Source organism: Sander lucioperca, chromosome 1 (genome assembly GCF_008315115.2).
Source record: "Sander lucioperca isolate FBNREF2018 chromosome 1, SLUC_FBN_1.2, whole genome shotgun sequence".
NCBI classification, from domain to species: Eukaryota; Metazoa; Chordata; class Actinopteri; order Perciformes; family Percidae; genus Sander; species Sander lucioperca.
The window spans coordinates 6,275,633-6,293,132 of NC_050173.1; the positions used below are offsets into that span (position 1 = coordinate 6,275,633).

Genomic DNA, 17,500 nt, shown 5'->3' on the forward strand with positions numbered 1-17,500 from the left:
GAGTATGAGGGCGTGCCATGCTAGCAGCTAGGCGAGCATTATAACGTGTTACAAAGTGACGCACATTCGACACAGAAGTTTACTATCCAATCAGAAAAAAACCTCTCCTTTGACGGCAAGACAGATTCTGAGCTTGCAGATGAATTGAATATTTTCTACAGTCGCTTTAATATTAACAACTTCACCAAGGAATTGTCCAAGTAAAGGGAACCAATGGCAGAACAAGACGTGGCTATCACTATTGATATGGACAGAGTTCACAAAATTCTTAGGGGGGCGAAGGAAAGGAAGAGCCCTGGTCCAGACCATATTGGTGGCCGCCTCCTCAAAAGCTTACCAAACATTACTTGCCTTCAGTAAGTCACTTCAATCACACCGGGTCCCTCATCTTAAATTTACATACGACTCTGTCATTGTGTCTCTTTTTAATGAAAGTTTGATTGACCACGGACCAATAGTGAACGATTTTAATGATTGGTGTAAGCGCTCCTATTTAAACTAAAGAATTAATTATTGATTTTAGGAAACAGTGCCCCCCTCTTCCCCCCACTATCATTGATGGCCAACCTGTTGAGACAGTACAAGAATATAAGTACCTTGGCACAATAATTGATAGCAAGCTATGTTTTGAACCACACACTGATGCTGTTTGTGCCAAAGCCCATCAGCGTTTGTACTTTTATCGAAAACAAGAATTTTAACATTGACCCCACTTTTATGAGAATGTTTTTTTCCTGTTTTATTTAGTCTGTTTTATCTGCTGGTTTGTCCATAAAAAACAAAAAGTGACTACAGAGTACCATCAGGACATGTAGCAAGATTGCAGGCATCAACTTCCCCACTCTCTCCCACATCTACTCCAACAGAGTGGCAAAGAAGGCCCAATCCATAGCAACTGACCCTAGCCACCCCTTGTCCTGCCAGTTTAAGCTACTTCCCCCGTAGGTAGGTAGGCCGTAGGTACTCCACGCCTAGATGCAGGTCCAATAGACTCGGAAACTCTTTTATTCCGACTTTCATTTCCATTTTAAATATTTTATTTACTATTGTGTTTTAGATACTATGGGTATTTCATGTTTTGCTGTATTGTTCTGTGTCTTGTCCTTATGCTTGTCTACTGGCTGTACTAACTATTGCCCCTCTGGGACAATAAATTTACCTTGACCTTAGAGACTGGACTACAATACAGCTGTTTGGAGAAGTTTGTGAACAGGGTTTTCTGTTGGAGATGGTAAGTCCCTTTGGGGTGGACTTTGGGCTTTTTCACTTTGTAAACCTATTGCATGCACAAAACAGATATATAACACAATAAAGGAAAGGAAAAAGCTGAAAAGCATAAAATAAGCACTTTAAGGCCCAGACACATGGACCAGACAGCCAAACGTCGGCAGAAAAGGCAGTCGGACTGGTCAGTCTCCCCGAGTTGATCAAAAAAGTGCCTCTGAACACACTGAAGCAACAAGACGTAATATGTCTCCATAACAGCAGGCAGCGGTAATCTGGATTGTCGCCCAAAAATGAAAACCGGCAGCTGATTGGACGAACGCGTCACGTGGGTCTGGCTTCTCTGGAAATTCAAAGACAGACTGTCATGGCGGCTCGTTAGAATACGATCTCATATTGGACTAAAATAGTTCACCGAAACGTGTTTCTGAAAACATTTGAAGAGAGAAATAGGCCGTGCAGTTGCTGAATCTGTCTTCATTTCAGATCAACAAAGGTCAGTTTAAAAGATTTTCCTCAGATTTTGAGAGACTCTAGTCACGCTCATCCCGCTACCCGTTTCCGGGGTTAGCTCTCCACCAATCAGATGGCTCATTGAGTCCGACTGCCGGCAGTGCCCTCCCCGCCGATTATACCTGTCAAATCAGCCAAAATGAAGGCCGACGCCCTCTAGGACTGACGACGGCACGGAACACACCGAACAGACTCGAGTCACCGACCTCGCCAGACTCGGTCTGTAGTAGGCTTTAATGTCTGAGGATGTCTGAGGGTCTCACTGACGGCTGCCGTCAATCCAGGAGTGGGATTGTGAGAGGGCTAGAGTGGCGCCGTTTGAAAAGATGTGATAGAAACGGTCTGCCAGATTGGATATATATATAGACGTAAATGGGGAAAGTAGCTGAACTTTCTGGAGGGCTCCTAAGAAGCTTTGTGCCAGGGAGAGACGTGCATGATGGGCTTATGGTATTTGTTTGTGTTGCAAGTTGTATGTTTTGTCAAAAGAATTTAAAAAAATTGTTGATCACATAAAAAAGGTGGAGCAACCCTACCCATGTTATGTAATATCAGGTTGTAGAAAGACGAGACTACAGAGATGACTCCAGAGTAGAGGCAGCTTTATTTGAACACACGGTACCAGGTGGTGCATGCAGTTCAACATTCAAGACATCTCAAAGTCAATAGTGTCTTTCTACTGTATTTATCCTTCTCTTTCTGCTTAGGTCCTGTATTATGTTTGTTATTTATTATTTGATAATTTATTAATTTTGGTAACTGATTCATGTGGATCAAAGTGAAACTGGAGCTCATTACTAACATGTTTTGTGCTTCAAAAGTTATTTATTAAAATGTAAAATGTTTAGTTTTCTCACAAACAGGTGAGACTGCTCAAAGGTATTTCATGTTTAATCTACATGTATAATACATTATTTTATTATCAAACTATTTTTTAACTTTATTTTCTAAATCTAAACTAATCTGTTTTAAAGAAAATACAAGAATACTGAAATAATAAAACTGTATATTCTGTGTCTGTCCCATCCTAATTCCCAACATTACTATTGGAGAACTATGCCATGTTTTGTATTTTGGGGGAGCTGTAACAAATGAATTGTTTCTAACGTAATAGTTTGTGTGGAACTATGAAATATTTTGGAATTTTATAACAAATTATGAGACTGTAAGATTAACTTTAAAGGCCAAAGTTCTGTGAATCGGAGAACTCTAAAAATATTGTAATTACAAAATATATATTTTGTGATTAAATATTAAATTGTTGTGAGACTTCAGAATCTTCTGTGTATTTAAACAAACTATCAGTCCAAAGAAACAACTTGTTTCCTTTTCTTCAGTGTTCAGTATTCATTACTGTATTATTTAATTATTAAATATGTATTATGAGCGTGAAAGCATCAGGGTTGACCTTGGTTAACCCTTTGCTGTAACACGTGACGACTCCTCCGGTCTTCACCTGCTTCTGTTTTCTTCTCACGCAGCTCGTTGATGATGATCAGGTTCAGCCGGTCTACCACATCTCCAGGTTTGTTTTGTTTGATCTTTTCTTTTAGCATTGTATGTTAAAAATGCATTTTCCACTTCTCTGATGTTAACCACATCTCAAATTCCAACCTACCGATGTTATGTAACTTAAAACATAAACATCAGACAGTTTCTGTTTCTCTTTAGCTGGCAGGACTGAAAATGAGAAATGAGGGAGTCATCAGAGGTCGAGACAAGTTTTCATGTCTGAGGATGTCTGAGGGTCTCACTGACCTTTGTTAACTGTAAATGATGTAATTTATTCTGTAGTTATCTGGATCAGAAGCTGATATTCCAATTGGATGAGTTGGTAACAGAATGTGTGTTGATAAATGACTTAAGATATTTGGCCCACTGGTCACTTCCTACTAAGAGAGCACCACCCTGCTATTTTATTGAACAATCTGTTCTTGCCCCATTTTCACCCTTGCAATGCCTTTCTGTTAAACTGTAGGTGAGGCAAAAACACATCCAATAATCCCTCACTTAAATGTCGTTTGGACCAAAGTGGCCGGCTGTTTGAACTGGATCCATATCTAAACACTTCATCAGGTGTTTGGCGAAATCCAAAGTCATGTATTGGTAGATCTCCTTTTTTGAGGGATTGGTTGGAAGACAAAATTGCCACACTAGGGGATCTGTATCTCGGTGGCATATTGAAATCCTTTGAGGATGTGGTACAGCAATTTGGAATGTCTAGGTCTAATTTTTAGATATTTGCAACTTCGCCATCTGTTAGTTGGATCCAGTTCTTCAGCCCCGGAGGCACCACAATGTTTACATAAGGTATTGTTGAAAAATGGAAAAGGTCATGAGGCTTCTGGGTATTATTTTGTGCTTATGCAGAACCTGGGGATGGAGCCTGGACAGCCCTCCAAAAGACATGGGAAAGAGATCTGAGTATTACACTGGATGATGAGGAGTGGGACAGAATCTGTATGAATATTAAAACTGTCACGCAATGTGAAGGTTAGCCTCATCCAGTTCAAGATTATGCATCGCTTCTATTAGACTCTCTCCAGATTTTTCAGAATGGGTCTGAAATACACCAAAATGTTGGAAGTGTAAGACAGAAGACGGCCAATTACTTCCTGTCCTATGGTCCTGTGATAAGGTCCAGGAACTTTGATACAAACATGATAACCTATGTCAGATTGCAGGGACCCAGTGTATGGGACATTATTTCATTCACAAAGCATGTTTTACTGCCTGTAATTTCAGTTTATTTCCTCAATCTTTCAGTTCAAACCACATCACGGTCTGCAGAGACACAGTCACTATCTGTCCACATCATTCATTTTCTTAATGTAACACAAACCAAGCCAACGCCATTCACTCCGACCCGGGTCAGGGTCGGAGCCCGTTACATTCACAGGGCCCGTTACATTCACAGAAGTTGCCGTCAAAAGTTTGTTTTCTCCCAGTCTGATCACAACATCTCATCCCTCTGGTCTGGCGTGCACACTGTTGCTTCTTCAACACATCATCAGGGCGCTGAAACCCCTAGGACTAGTAACGCTGGAGTTTCCATGACGACGCTACGCACTGACCGGGATGGAAAACGTGGAGTGGACCTCAGTCTACTCCGGCCAATACAGAGACTCACTGCTGCATGAAATATCAAGATTGAACTTTTCAATGCACAATCCATCACAAACAAATCTTGCCTGATACATGACCCTATTCTGGAAAAGTGTTTGGAAATGATGTGCCTTACAGAAACCTGGCATCAACCAGATGTTTATTCTTTTTTAAATGAAACCTGTCCTCCTGGCTTCTGCTACTTACAGAAAGCCCACAGCACAGGGCGTGGCAGTGGTCTGGCTGTCATCCACCGAAGTGATCTAATCTTGTCCCCTATAACCCTGCCTGAGCTGTCTTCCTTTGAATGCCTTGCATTTAAATGTAAGCACCCTCTATCCACGAAGTTCATCTTTCATCCCAGAGATGTCCAACCTTCTATCAACCTTCTGTACAATGTCTGCCAATATCATCATACTTGGAGATATGAATATTCATGTCAACTCCTCCACCTGACGTTTTGCAGCAGAATTCCTCCAATTACTTGACTGTTTAATATGACACAACTTGTCGATGCCCCCATTCATACCAGGAGCCACACTCTCGACTTAGTCATTACAAACTCCGTTCATCTCAGTAATCTTCTGGTGTATGATCTGGGTGTTTCCGACCACAAGGCCATCTCCATGAAGATGTCTTCACCGTCCACCCTCATCAAGCCCAAATGGAGTCTCATTTCACTGCTATGCTAAAGACACACAACTGTACATGAAATCGGAAACACACCTCTACAGCTTCACCAACATCATTTCCGTCTTCAACACTCATTGCCTGTCTGGAGGAGATAAAGGTGTGGATGAAACACAACTTCCTCAAGTTAAACAGCTCCAAAACTGAGGCAATTCTTGTCGACACCCCACATCAAACCCAGTCTGCCTCCATAACCGGTATAACCATCTCTGGTCATGACATTCCCCTCTCCACAACTGTTACCAATCTTGGTGTAAGATTTGACCCACAACTCACCTTCGAAGCCCATATCAAAAACCTCTGCAAGATTTCTTTCTATCATCTCAGAAATATTGCAAAACTGCGTTCCACACTCACCTTAGCAGATGCTAAAAACTGGTCCACGCCTTTGTCTCCTCCAGACTGGATTACTGTAACGCACTTCTCATCGGGATCCCTAACAAAAGCCTGCAGAGACTGCAGTATATTCAGAATAGTGCTGCAAGGATCCTGATGAGAGTGCGAAAATAAGACCACATCACACCCATTCTCCATTCACTCCACTGGCTTCCTGTTTCCGCCAGGATTGAATAAAAGGTCTCCCTTCTCACCCACCAGTGCATCTATGGAAATGCCCCCCCCCCTATCTGAAAGAACTACTCACTCCTCTAACTACAACTGGATCCCTCCGTTCAACAAACTCAAACCGCCTCCTTCTCCCGAAGACTAAGCTTGGCACCATGGGTGACCGGGTTTTCTGTTCTGCCGCTCCTCGGATCTGGAATGCCCTCCCCGACCACCTGAGGGCACCTCAAACTACTGAGACTTTTAAAAAAGGACTAAAACATTTATTTTTAGAAGAACTTATGACTTTTAACTAACCCTGCAAGACGTTGCACAGTCTATTTGTATTTTATATTGATGTTTTTACTAGGCCTTTACTATATCAACTTAACTGTAGCATTTTGAGATTTGCTTCAAATGTAAAGTGCATTACAAATAACATGTTTTATTATTATTATTATTATTATTATTATTACAAAAGATGTTGAATGATCTTAAACACATTACATAACCCTTTTATTTGAGCAGAGCTGTGCACAAAATCAAACTAATTTCTTTAACTTTATTTTCTAAATCTAAACTAATCTGTTTTAAAGACAATACAAGAATACTGAAATAATAAAACTGTATATTCTGTGTCTGTCCCATCCTAATTCCCAACATTACTATTGGAGAACTATGCCATGTTTTGTATTTTGGGGGAGCTGTAACAAATGAATTGTTTCTAACGTAATAGTTTGTGTGGAACTATGAAATATTTTGGAATTTTATAACAAATTATGAGACTGTAAGATTAACTTTAAAGGCCAAAGTTCTGTGAATCGGAGAACTCTAAAAATATTGTAATTACAAAATATATATTTTGTGATTAAATATTAAATTGTTGTGAGACTTCAGAATCTTCTGTGTATTTAAACAAACTATCAGTCCAAAGAAACAACTTGTTTCCTTTTCTTCAGTGTTCAGTATTCATTACTGTATTATTTAATTATTAAATATGTATTATGAGCGTGAAAGCATCAGGGTTGACCTTGGTTAACCCTTTGCTGTAACACGTGACGACTCCTCCGGTCTTCACCTGCTTCTGTTTTCTTCTCACGCAGCTCGTTGATGATGATCAGGTTCAGCCGGTCTACCACATCTCCAGGTTTGTTTTGTTTGATCTTTTCTTTTAGCATTGTATGTTAAAAATGCTTTTTCCACTTCTCTGATGTTAACCACATCTCAAATTCCAAGCAGAGGAGGTGGAGCAACCCTACCCATGTTATGTAATAATGGGTTGTGGAATGAGGAGACTTCAGAGATGACAGATTCTTTAGGCTAGGTGTGGTTTCTGTTTCTTTGTCTTCTTTTCCTCGAGACCGCAGAGGGTGGGGTGTGGGAGAGGTTTTTTGTTCTTGTTCAATTTGTTCTGTGCACCATCTGCTATTACCTGTCACACGGCGTGGAATTTGTTTTGTATGTCTGAAGGTGCCAATAAAAAAAGTAGATCACAAAAAGAAAAAAGATGACAGGTTGTCTGCAGAGTAGATGCAGCTTTATTTCAACACACGGTACCAGGTGATGTATGCAGTTCAACATTCAAAACATCTTAAAATCAATACTGTCTTTCTACTGTATTTATCCTTCTCATTCTGCTTATGTCCAGTATTATGGATTTGGTTATGGTTATGAACAATATGTTTATCTCGCCACTGTGGCGTCCATCTCAGCTATCTTACTGTAGGCAGATTTCAAAGGTGAACAGATGAAGTCTTGGGGCCTCTGGCCTGACGCTGCAGCAGTGGTGCCTCTGTCTACCCATGTTCACCTGTCGTCCTGTCTCACTACAGTCTAAACACAGTAGCCTACATGTAAAATAAACATTATGGAACATAAAAACAGAAAGATCAGACAGTTTCTGGCTCTCTTTAGATGGCAGGACTTAAAAAGAATCATCCTCAACATTTGTTGTTCTGACAAGAAAATGAGGGAGTCTAGGTCGAGACACAATTTCATGTGTGAGGGTCTCACTGACCTTTGTTTACTGTAAATTATGGAATTTATTCTGTAGTTATCTGGATCAGAAGATGATATTCCAGTTGGATGAGTTGGTAACACAGAACATGTGTTGATAAAGATGAACCAGATAAAACTGTTGAAAACGTGGATATTAGTTAGTTTTGTGTCTGATTCATGTGGATCAAAGTGAAACTGGAGCTCATTATTAACATGTTTTGTGCTTCAAAAGTTATTTATCAAAATGTAAAATGTTTAGTTGTTGTGGTTTCTCAGAAACCGGTGAGTCCGCTCAAAGCTGTTGTTGTTTTTGATGCTAAATAAGAGTTTATGTAGCAGTTACTTTTCCAAAGGTATTTCCTGTTCCTCCTTTGTGTATGGGACATTATTTTATTCATAAAGGAGTTTTACTACCTGTAATCTCTCTCTTTTCTATTTCTATTTTTTACTTTACTTTCTAAATCAAAGCTAATCTGTTTCAAAGAAAATTCAAGAATATTGAGATAAGAATACTCTGCATATTTGCATCCAAACTCTACCTAAACCTAAACTTTAGATTACAGTTGAATAACATTTAAATTTGAATATCTCACTGATGTGTTTCTTTTTATACTGTAGTAAGTTAGCGCTGGTACATTTTAGTGATGATAAAAAACATTTTGAGCGGTTAAATAGCTTATAAACTAATAAATGAACCTCAAAATCTTCAAAAACTCTTTTGCAATCAAACAATTTAATAAAAACAGAAACTAAAAGTTTGGAAACATGTTTCTGTTTATTTGGAATCAATGAAACAAACTGATCAAAAGATTATAAATTCATCAGAATCATGTTTAACAAATCTGCCAATAAAATACAAAGTTAAACAGCTTTAGAAATCATGTTTTACATTAATTATTCATCAGAAACTTAAACATTATCTTTAAATATGTGTCAGACTTTATAAAATGTAATCATCCAGTAATGTGGCATCGTTTATATTCTGTTGATATTATAAATCATCACTCTTTAAAACTGACATCTTGATCAGAAACACGAGTAAATTAACATTTGTTAAACTTCATTAATGTACAGTAGAATGAAGCAGAAATACAAGAAATTACTTTTATGCTTACGAACATTAAAAACAACCAGTTTAAAACATTACAATGAATTATATTTAGATTTCAATCAAGAATCACTCATTTCTAAATATTCAAACTTATACAACAAAAAGTGACCCAAACTAATGTATAATATGATATATAATACATATAATATGATAATATGGACAGTAAAGTTAAGTTCTATAAGTGAAGCAGTACTTTAGATCAAATATCAAACCAATAACAGTAAAAGACTAAATGTCAGACTGGCATCTGAAAAACACAAAACAATATTAAAATGAAAACTCAAAATCCTAAAACAAAATCTAAAAAAAGGAATCAGAAGAACTCAAAGAATTGACTATTTATTAATATAGTATTAAAGTCTGGAGCTTAATAACAGAGTGATAGACAATACGTCTTTAACTGGGTGGGTTGTCTTTTACATTTTTTGAAGGGGACAAATCTACCTTTTCTGAATATTGGGGGGGGTGGGGGGGGGGACGGGCGCATATCCCTGCATCCCCCCGAAAACGTAATCAATAGACCCATCAAGGCGTGACGTAGGTCATGTGACCCTAACCCTAACCCTAACCCCAGCATGATTCAAGGAACACGTGGATGTAAGGTTTTTAAATGTGTGATGTGTAATGTGAGAGTTAAAGGCGTCTACCTTGATTTTATCGCCTCCTAGTGGTCAACATGTGACATTTTTGGTATGTGAAAAAAAAACGCCACACGCGAGACTCGACCCCCGGTCTCTGGGGTGAAAGTCCTGTGTTGTTTGACCCATCCAACCCCCAACCAACCTCCCTGCGCAGATTTTCGGCTTTGCATACTACTCGCTACCGTAGTCGTGCTGTTGTCACGAAAGATGCTTCCCATTGAAATACATTACGTTGAAATTCATGCTCACCACCACGAAAAAAACAACAGAATCGTGTCCGTGTCCATAAATAGATTAAATAAAGGGACCATTTCACGAACTGCCGTGAGACTGGGTTGTAATGTGTCACTGACGGAGGATTTTAGTTTGATTGTAAGGGCAGAAGGGGGTCTGTGGTAACTGATGCTTAAACTACAGAAAGAAAAGTTTGTACGACATCTGAAACTAAAGAGATTATGTGTTGTGAACATCCACATTGGAAGGTGAAGACAAAAGAGTCAAAGAGAGACGTGAATTTAAATAGAGATAATTTGTCACATGGTCAGAGTGTTGACCTCAGAAATAGTTCAAACTCCGCCTACTTTCTCACCTCCACACAGCTATATATATGACAAATTAGAGTCAAATCAACTGTTATATATATATATAGCCTCAAATCATAGCAGAAGTTATTTAATTTGTGCTGCTATTATTTCATTCGTGCTGCTATTACTCCTAAAACTCAAATAAGAAAAGGTAGGACTAGGTGACAAAAGTCAGTCTTGTCTGTTACTGTCTGGGCAGTGTGGACTGGCAGTTGGTTTAATGAACATTATGAAGACGACCAACTGACAAACGCCAACAACTGCCAACTTTACAATGTTGGAGTTTGTTGGACTTTGTTGAAGCTGTGTGCAAGCTCCTTTATTTTATTTCCTGCTGCTGCTGCTGCTACTGCTCCTATTCCTACTGCTGCTACTGTTCCTTTTCCTGCTGTTGCTACTATTCTTGCTGCTGCTCCTTGTCCTGCTGCTGCTGCTGCTGCTGCTACTATTCTTGCTGCTGCTCCTTGTCCTGCTGCTGCTGCTGCTGCTGCTACTGCTCCTTGTCCTGCTCCCGCTAATGCCCCTAACCCTATTGCAGCCAGAACAATTACAACACACTTCATTTTATGAGTACTTACATGAAGCAACAATCTGTTCAATACATTTGACTGACCTGACTGACTTGGCTGAGCTGACTTGACTGAGCTGTCAGACTTGGCTGAGCTGTCAGACGTGGCTGAGCTGTCAGACATGTTCCTTTCTTCATTAATGAACGTCTGAACCATCCTGAACATGTCATCAGTGTAGTGTTCTCCACCGTTATCTGAGACCATCTCATCTACTTTACTCAGGAACTTCTGACCTGCTCTCTGCTTCTTTTGGTTGTGTTGTCAAACACACAGAATCTACCACCACACATGGAGACCAGATCAGACACATGATGGTCAGACTGGATCAAATCATTAATGGACCGACCTCCCAGCTCGTCTCCATGAGTGAAAAGCACCATGGAGTATTTCAGAGCATCTCTGCTGAACAGGTTTTCCAGCATCTCAAACAGTTTGATGTCTGCTTCAGTGATTCTGCCTATTCTGACAACAATAACAAAGGCATGAGGTCCTGGACTGGTCTCTACTACTGACTTCATGATCTCTTTAAACAGCTGTTGAGGAGTCAGAACTTCATCAGTGATTCCTGGAGTATCTACCACCGTGACCTGACGACCCTCCACTATGGCTGACTTAGAGACTGTCTCAGTACTGACTGAACCAAAGTCACAGCCTGGTTTAAACTGTCCAGATCTTAAGATGGTGTTCCCAGAGGAACTTTTTCCAGCTCCAGGAAGGCCGAGCAGCACGATCCTCCGGTTCCTGGAATCATCGACTGAAAGACACAAAACAAATCAAAACAAATAGTTAACCTTCTTATACAACCCAGTCTAATGCCAGTTCGTGAAATTGTCACATTATTTTTATTTGTTGATTCGTGTACACATTACAATTTTTGTGTTTATTTCGTGTACAGCTGACGCTCCAACCAGTAATACGAGTTCCAGCTTTGAGAATTAATTCTTCAATCTGATAATGAAGATGCTGTCATCAATCTCTATATAACATCATCCAAACCATGGTACTATAAATGAATACATTTAAACATTAGATCAGATACCTGTTTCCTGGGTGTTGAGGTGGACAGACTTCTTCAGCAGCTCTCTGACTTGTTCTTCATTGTCACTTTCATTGTCGAAGAGATGATACGCCCCCGCAAACCTTCTAACAACTTCTGGAAGCATTTCTTCCTCGTTTCCTTCATAGATAAAATCCTCTACTGTCTTGCCCTCTAAAGCATCCCCACCAGTGAAGAGCAGGTAACTCTTCTCCATCCCCCGAGGCCCGAGGACTTCCATAGCTGCCTGAACAGCCTCCTGGTCCTCCTCTGTGATCCGTCCAACTCTGGTCACCACCAGAAACAGACAACGTCTGGAGGATGACAGGAGACTCTGACAGAAGTCTTTAATCTCCTTCTTTGTGTCCTCAGAGTCTAATATTCCTGGAGTGTCGACCACTGAGATCTGTTTCCCCAAAACATTTCCTGTTTGTTCAGAGATCTGTTTCGTCACTGATTTAAAGGACAGCCTTGACACAAACACTGTTCGTCCCAGGATGGTGTTTCCTGAAGCACTTTTACCAACTCCTGTTTTTCCCATCAGGACGATGGTGAGATCTGGACACTGATCTGGGCTCATGTCTGGAGATCAGAGAAGAAATAGAAATGTAGAAATGACTGCAACTAGCACTGTACTGTGAAATCTACAGTACAATACCACATTTCTTCATTACAATGAAATACCTTTAGTTTATATTGCATTGTGGGTAATTCTGATGAAGCAGGAATATTTTACAGTAAACTTTAGGCTTGCTGTAACCTCGCTGTAACATACTGTGGCGGTTCAAACACACACACACACACACACACACACACACACACACACACATACACACACACACACACACTGTAATCAGAATCAGAAAGGAGATTATTGCCACAGTAAGTTACACTAGTGAGGAATTTCCCTTGGTGACTGGTGCATTCATACACAAACATATTAAACATTAATAATAAATAAACAATAAATGCAGATACAGAAACAAATACCAAAGAGCTGTTTAGTAAAGGAGAACGGAGGCTGAATGGGTTTAGTGCAGAACGCAAAGAAATAGAAGTATGATTAAACAAATGCCTGTCTTTGTGTGAAGAACTCTCTCTGTAATTAAAACACTGGAAATGATCATGCATGTAATCTTTTTGTGGAAATATATCAAACATTGAATGATGTCTAACAGATATGAATGTTATTACTCCATTAAGTGCAGAGATTTTAAAATTTTCACAGTGAAACGAGTTAATGTCAGACCCTGCTACATATTATTTAGGGCCCGAGCGCCAACAGCGGCGAAGGCCCTATTGGAACTGAAGGAATTATTATTATTTTCTGCAAATGAATTGGCTTTTTGAGGGGCTTAACATATTCAAAAACTCACCAAAATTGGGGGGCGCATCAAGTCTGGTAAGAGGTTACGTATTTTAAGGGGCACAAAAATGGCTCAATAGCGCCCCCTACAAAACTTAATAAATTGTGCCCCTGCAGTGCGTTTATCGTAGACTCACGAAACTTGGTACACACATGCGGCATGTGAAGACGTATAAAAAACGTCATTGGAGCCATACCCTAAACCTAACAGGAAGTCCGCCATTTTGATTTCAATGTTTAAAATTAATGCGACTTTGGCCATTTCCACATGTCGTACTTTAACGAACTCCATCTAGAGATTTCATCCGATCAACTTCAAATTTGGTCTGTGCCATCTGAAGATGTTAACGATTGATTCATTTTCATTTCATTTCAATTCATTGAACTCAGAAGAGAGTTCTTTTTAATTGGTGATGTTTGACCATGATGATGATGGTTTGGTTTTGCCCCCTATGTTTTAGCCACGCCCCTTTTCACAGCTAATTAACTGTATGACGTAGAGCCTTGGGCCCGTCCATCGCTGCTTGCAGCTTTAATATTATTATTATTATTATTATTATTATTATTATTATTATTATTATTATAGTAGCATTATGGAAGTGGGGTATTAAATGGAGAAGTCTAGTGTATAATTGTCATTTCTTCCTTTTCTATTTTTATTTATTTGTTACCTTCCTAGTTCCTCTCTGTCAATACATATTTAACATTTTAACTGAACTTTATTTCTTTTAAACTTCTAGTGAATCTGAATTCTTTCAGATTAAATTCTCTAAAAGAAACTTCTGAACACAAAATAATTTCCCCTCCGACCCAAACTGCCACACTGAAACTGTCATAGACCATTTCACAGTTGTCAATTTATTCTAAACACACACACACACACACACACACACACACACACACACACACACACACACACACACACACACACACACACACACACACACACACACACACACATAAGGACTAGTGGACATATTTCTGCAGCTGATCTTTGTTGTTTTCTTTGTCTGATTGACGCCATTAAACTCACTTCTCCTCTAAAACTGTCTGTTCATCATTTCCTCTCAAAAAGATCTAACTTGTAATGAATAATACATTTTCACACAATCAGCTGATTCCTCAAAGTTCATCTCTCAAAAGTGAAAGTATAGAACTGAAACATAACCAAAAAGCAAAACTTCAAAGTAATAAAACATACTGATATATATATATATATATATATATATATATATATATATATATATATATATATATATATATATATATATATATATATATATATATATATAATGCATTGATAGGGACAGATTTACCTGCTCAGGTGTAAGAAGATCAACAGCAGCCAACTCGCCTCAAACAATACGATATCTCTTCTATGGTCCGTTCCAGAAAGCAGGTTTAGTGAAAACTCTGAGTTAGTTAACCCTGAGATGAGGGAAACTCTGGGTTTTCTCTTTCAGAAAGAGAGGGAACTTCACCTCAGAGTCAGTTACTATGGTTACTGAGTCTGTGACCCTAACCTGGTCGGGAGCAGGTTTTCTCATCTCAGTCTCCTCCCTCTGACACTGTGTCAGAGGGAGGAGACTGAGAGGAACTGGAGGTTTCTTCTCTCTCATTTCCTCATTCATTCTTTCATTCTTTCATTCAGTCTGTATCAGGCGCATTTTAATGCAGTTTGTTATCTGCATGAAAAAAAACTTAATAAATAAAACTTATTGTTAGACGGATGATAAAACGTGTTTTTCTCCAACATGTCTTTTAGTCGACGATCCGTTGATGAAGAAGCTGTTTTACTTCACAGAGAGTTACGTCAGGAGATGATATTGAGTCCTGACTAAATGGATTTTCATTTCTACATTTTTTCACAGTCCATCAGTTATGTAGATACCTTATCATCCTCATATCACTAACATCCACCATCGTGGACATGCTTTAACATCCCAGCAGATTCTTTGTGTCGCATTACGTTTTTTACAAACAGCATTTATCTTTATTGGTGATGATCATACTGTAATAGTGAAGAAGCCACGTAGCCGTCAGAGAAGTGGGACTCGTTCTGAAACCTTTTATAAATGTTTTTTGTATTGTTCCCTGGACACAAACCAGTGAGAGCCATTAAAAAGAAATAAATGATTATAAATTATATTTCTGTTAATGATCATGGTGCTGCAGCCTCAGAATGGGATATAGTAGTAGCCTAGCTTACTTTTTCACCCCCAGGATTGCACCCAAATGAAATTATAGGTGTAATACAATTCCAGTTTTCACCAGTAATATTATAAGTTAACTGTGATTAAATATGAAATTAATACACAGTTAATGCTTACGCATTGACTCGAGCAGCAACTTTCTCCCACAACAATTCTCTCTCTGTTGCAGCAGCAGCCGCTGTCTTGACGCTTTTTTAACATTGTTTGTTGTTTGTGACATGAGTATATCCGCCGACCCATTTGTTTGTGGTTGTTACCATGGTGAATTGTAGTATCATGGCTCCATTCATGCTGCCTTTTTATTGTGGGGGTGCACGCGCGTGAACATACTCTGAGTTGATTGAACCAACTTAAATCAGCTGTTCTGGAACCGAAAACTCTGAGGGTAAATCTACTCAGAGATCAGGGTTAGACCCAGAGTTTGTTAAACCTCCTTCCTGAAACAGACCCCTGATTACCTGATTACCTGTCTGTCTGTTCCAGGTCTGTGTGTTCCAGGTGTTTACCTGTCTTTGTGTGTTCCAGGTGTTTACCTGATTACCTATCTGTCTGTTCCAGGTCTGTGTGTTCCAGGTGTTTACCTGTCTTTGTGTGTTCCAGGTGTTTACCTGATTACCTGTCTGTCTGTTCCAGGTCTGTGTGTCCCAGGTGTTTACCTGTCTTTGTGTGTCCAGGTGTTTACCTGATTACCTGTCTGTCTGTTCCAGGTCTGTGTGTTCCAGGTGTTTACCTGTCTTTGTGTGTTCCAGGTGTTTACCTGATTACCTGTCTGTCTGTTCCAGGTGTTTACCTGATTACCTGTCTGTCTGTTCCAGGTCAGTGTGTTCCAGGTGTTTACCTGTCTTTGTGTGTTCCAGGTGTTTACCTGATTACCTGTCTGTCTGTTCCAGGTGTTTACCTGATTACCTGTCTGTCTGTTCCAGGTCTGTGTGTTCCAGGTGTTTACCTGTCTTTGTGTGTTCCAGGTGTTTACCTGATTAACTGTCTGTCTGTTCCAGGTCTGTGTGTTCCAGGTGTTTACCTGTCTTTGTGTGTTCCAGGTGTTTACCTGATTGCCTGTCTGTGTTCCAGGTGTTTACCTGTCTTTGTGTGTTCCAGGTGTTTACCTGATTACCTGTCTGTCTGTTCCAGGTATTTACCTGATTACCTGTCTGTCTGTTCCAGGTCTGTGTGTTCCAGGTGTTTACCTGTCTTTGTGTGTTCCAGGTGTTTACCTGATTACCTGTCTGTGTTCCAGGTGTTTACCTGTCTTTGTGTGTTCCAGGTGTTTACCTGATTACCTGTCTGTCTGTTCCAGGTGTTTACCTGATTACCTGTCTGTCTGTTCCAGGTCTGTGTGTTCCAGGTGTTTACCTGTCTTTGTGTGTTCCAGGTGTTTACCTGATTACCGGTCTGTCTGTTCCAGGTCTGTGTGTTCCAGGTGTTTACCTGTCTTTGTGTGTTCCAGGTGTTTACCTGATTACCTGTCTGTGTGTTCCAGGTGTTTACCTGATTACCTGTCTGTGTTCCAGGTGTTTACCTGGTTACCTGTCTGTGTGTTCCAGGTGTTTACCTGTTTACCTGTCTGTGTTCCAGGTGTTTACCTGGTTACCTGTCTGTGTGTTCCAGGTGTTTACCTGTCTGTGTTCCAGGTGTTTACCCGTTTACCTGTCTGTGTGTTCCAGGTGTTTACCAGTCTGTCTGTGTTTCCAGGTGTTTACCTGTTTACCTGTCTGTGTTCCAGGTGTTTACCTGTTTACCTGTCTGTGTGTTCCAGGTGTTTACCTGATTACCTGTCTGTGTGTTCCAGGTGTTTACCTGACTACCTGTCTGTGTGTTCCAGGTGTTTACCTGACTACCTGTCTGTGTGTTCCAGGTGTTTACCTGTTTACCTGTCTGTGTTCCAGGTGTTTACCTGTTTACCTGTC

At 39.8% G+C, this 17,500-nt stretch overlaps 3 protein-coding genes across 3 annotated transcripts in view; 2 read left to right on the forward strand and 1 right to left on the reverse strand.

Moving 5' to 3' along the window:
• Positions 1-17,500, forward strand: part of nfkb1 (nuclear factor of kappa light polypeptide gene enhancer in B-cells 1) — a 1,201,612-nt gene that overhangs the window by 91,803 nt on the left and 1,092,309 nt on the right. The window lies entirely within an intron of this gene.
• LOC116060261 (phospholipid-transporting ATPase ABCA1-like) overlaps positions 1-17,500 on the forward strand; it is a 90,195-nt gene that overhangs the window by 72,197 nt on the left and 498 nt on the right. The gene's annotated exons all lie outside the window — the stretch shown is intronic.
• Positions 11,035-12,606, reverse strand: LOC118496138 (GTPase IMAP family member 8-like). The gene is made up of 2 exons (XM_036006563.1): positions 12,018-12,606; positions 11,035-11,732 (listed from the first exon to the last, which is right to left on the reverse strand). Exons 1-2 carry the CDS (start codon positions 12,592-12,594, stop codon positions 11,197-11,199), a joined length of 1,113 nt encoding a protein of 370 aa, XP_035862456.1. The 5' UTR covers positions 12,595-12,606; the 3' UTR covers positions 11,035-11,196.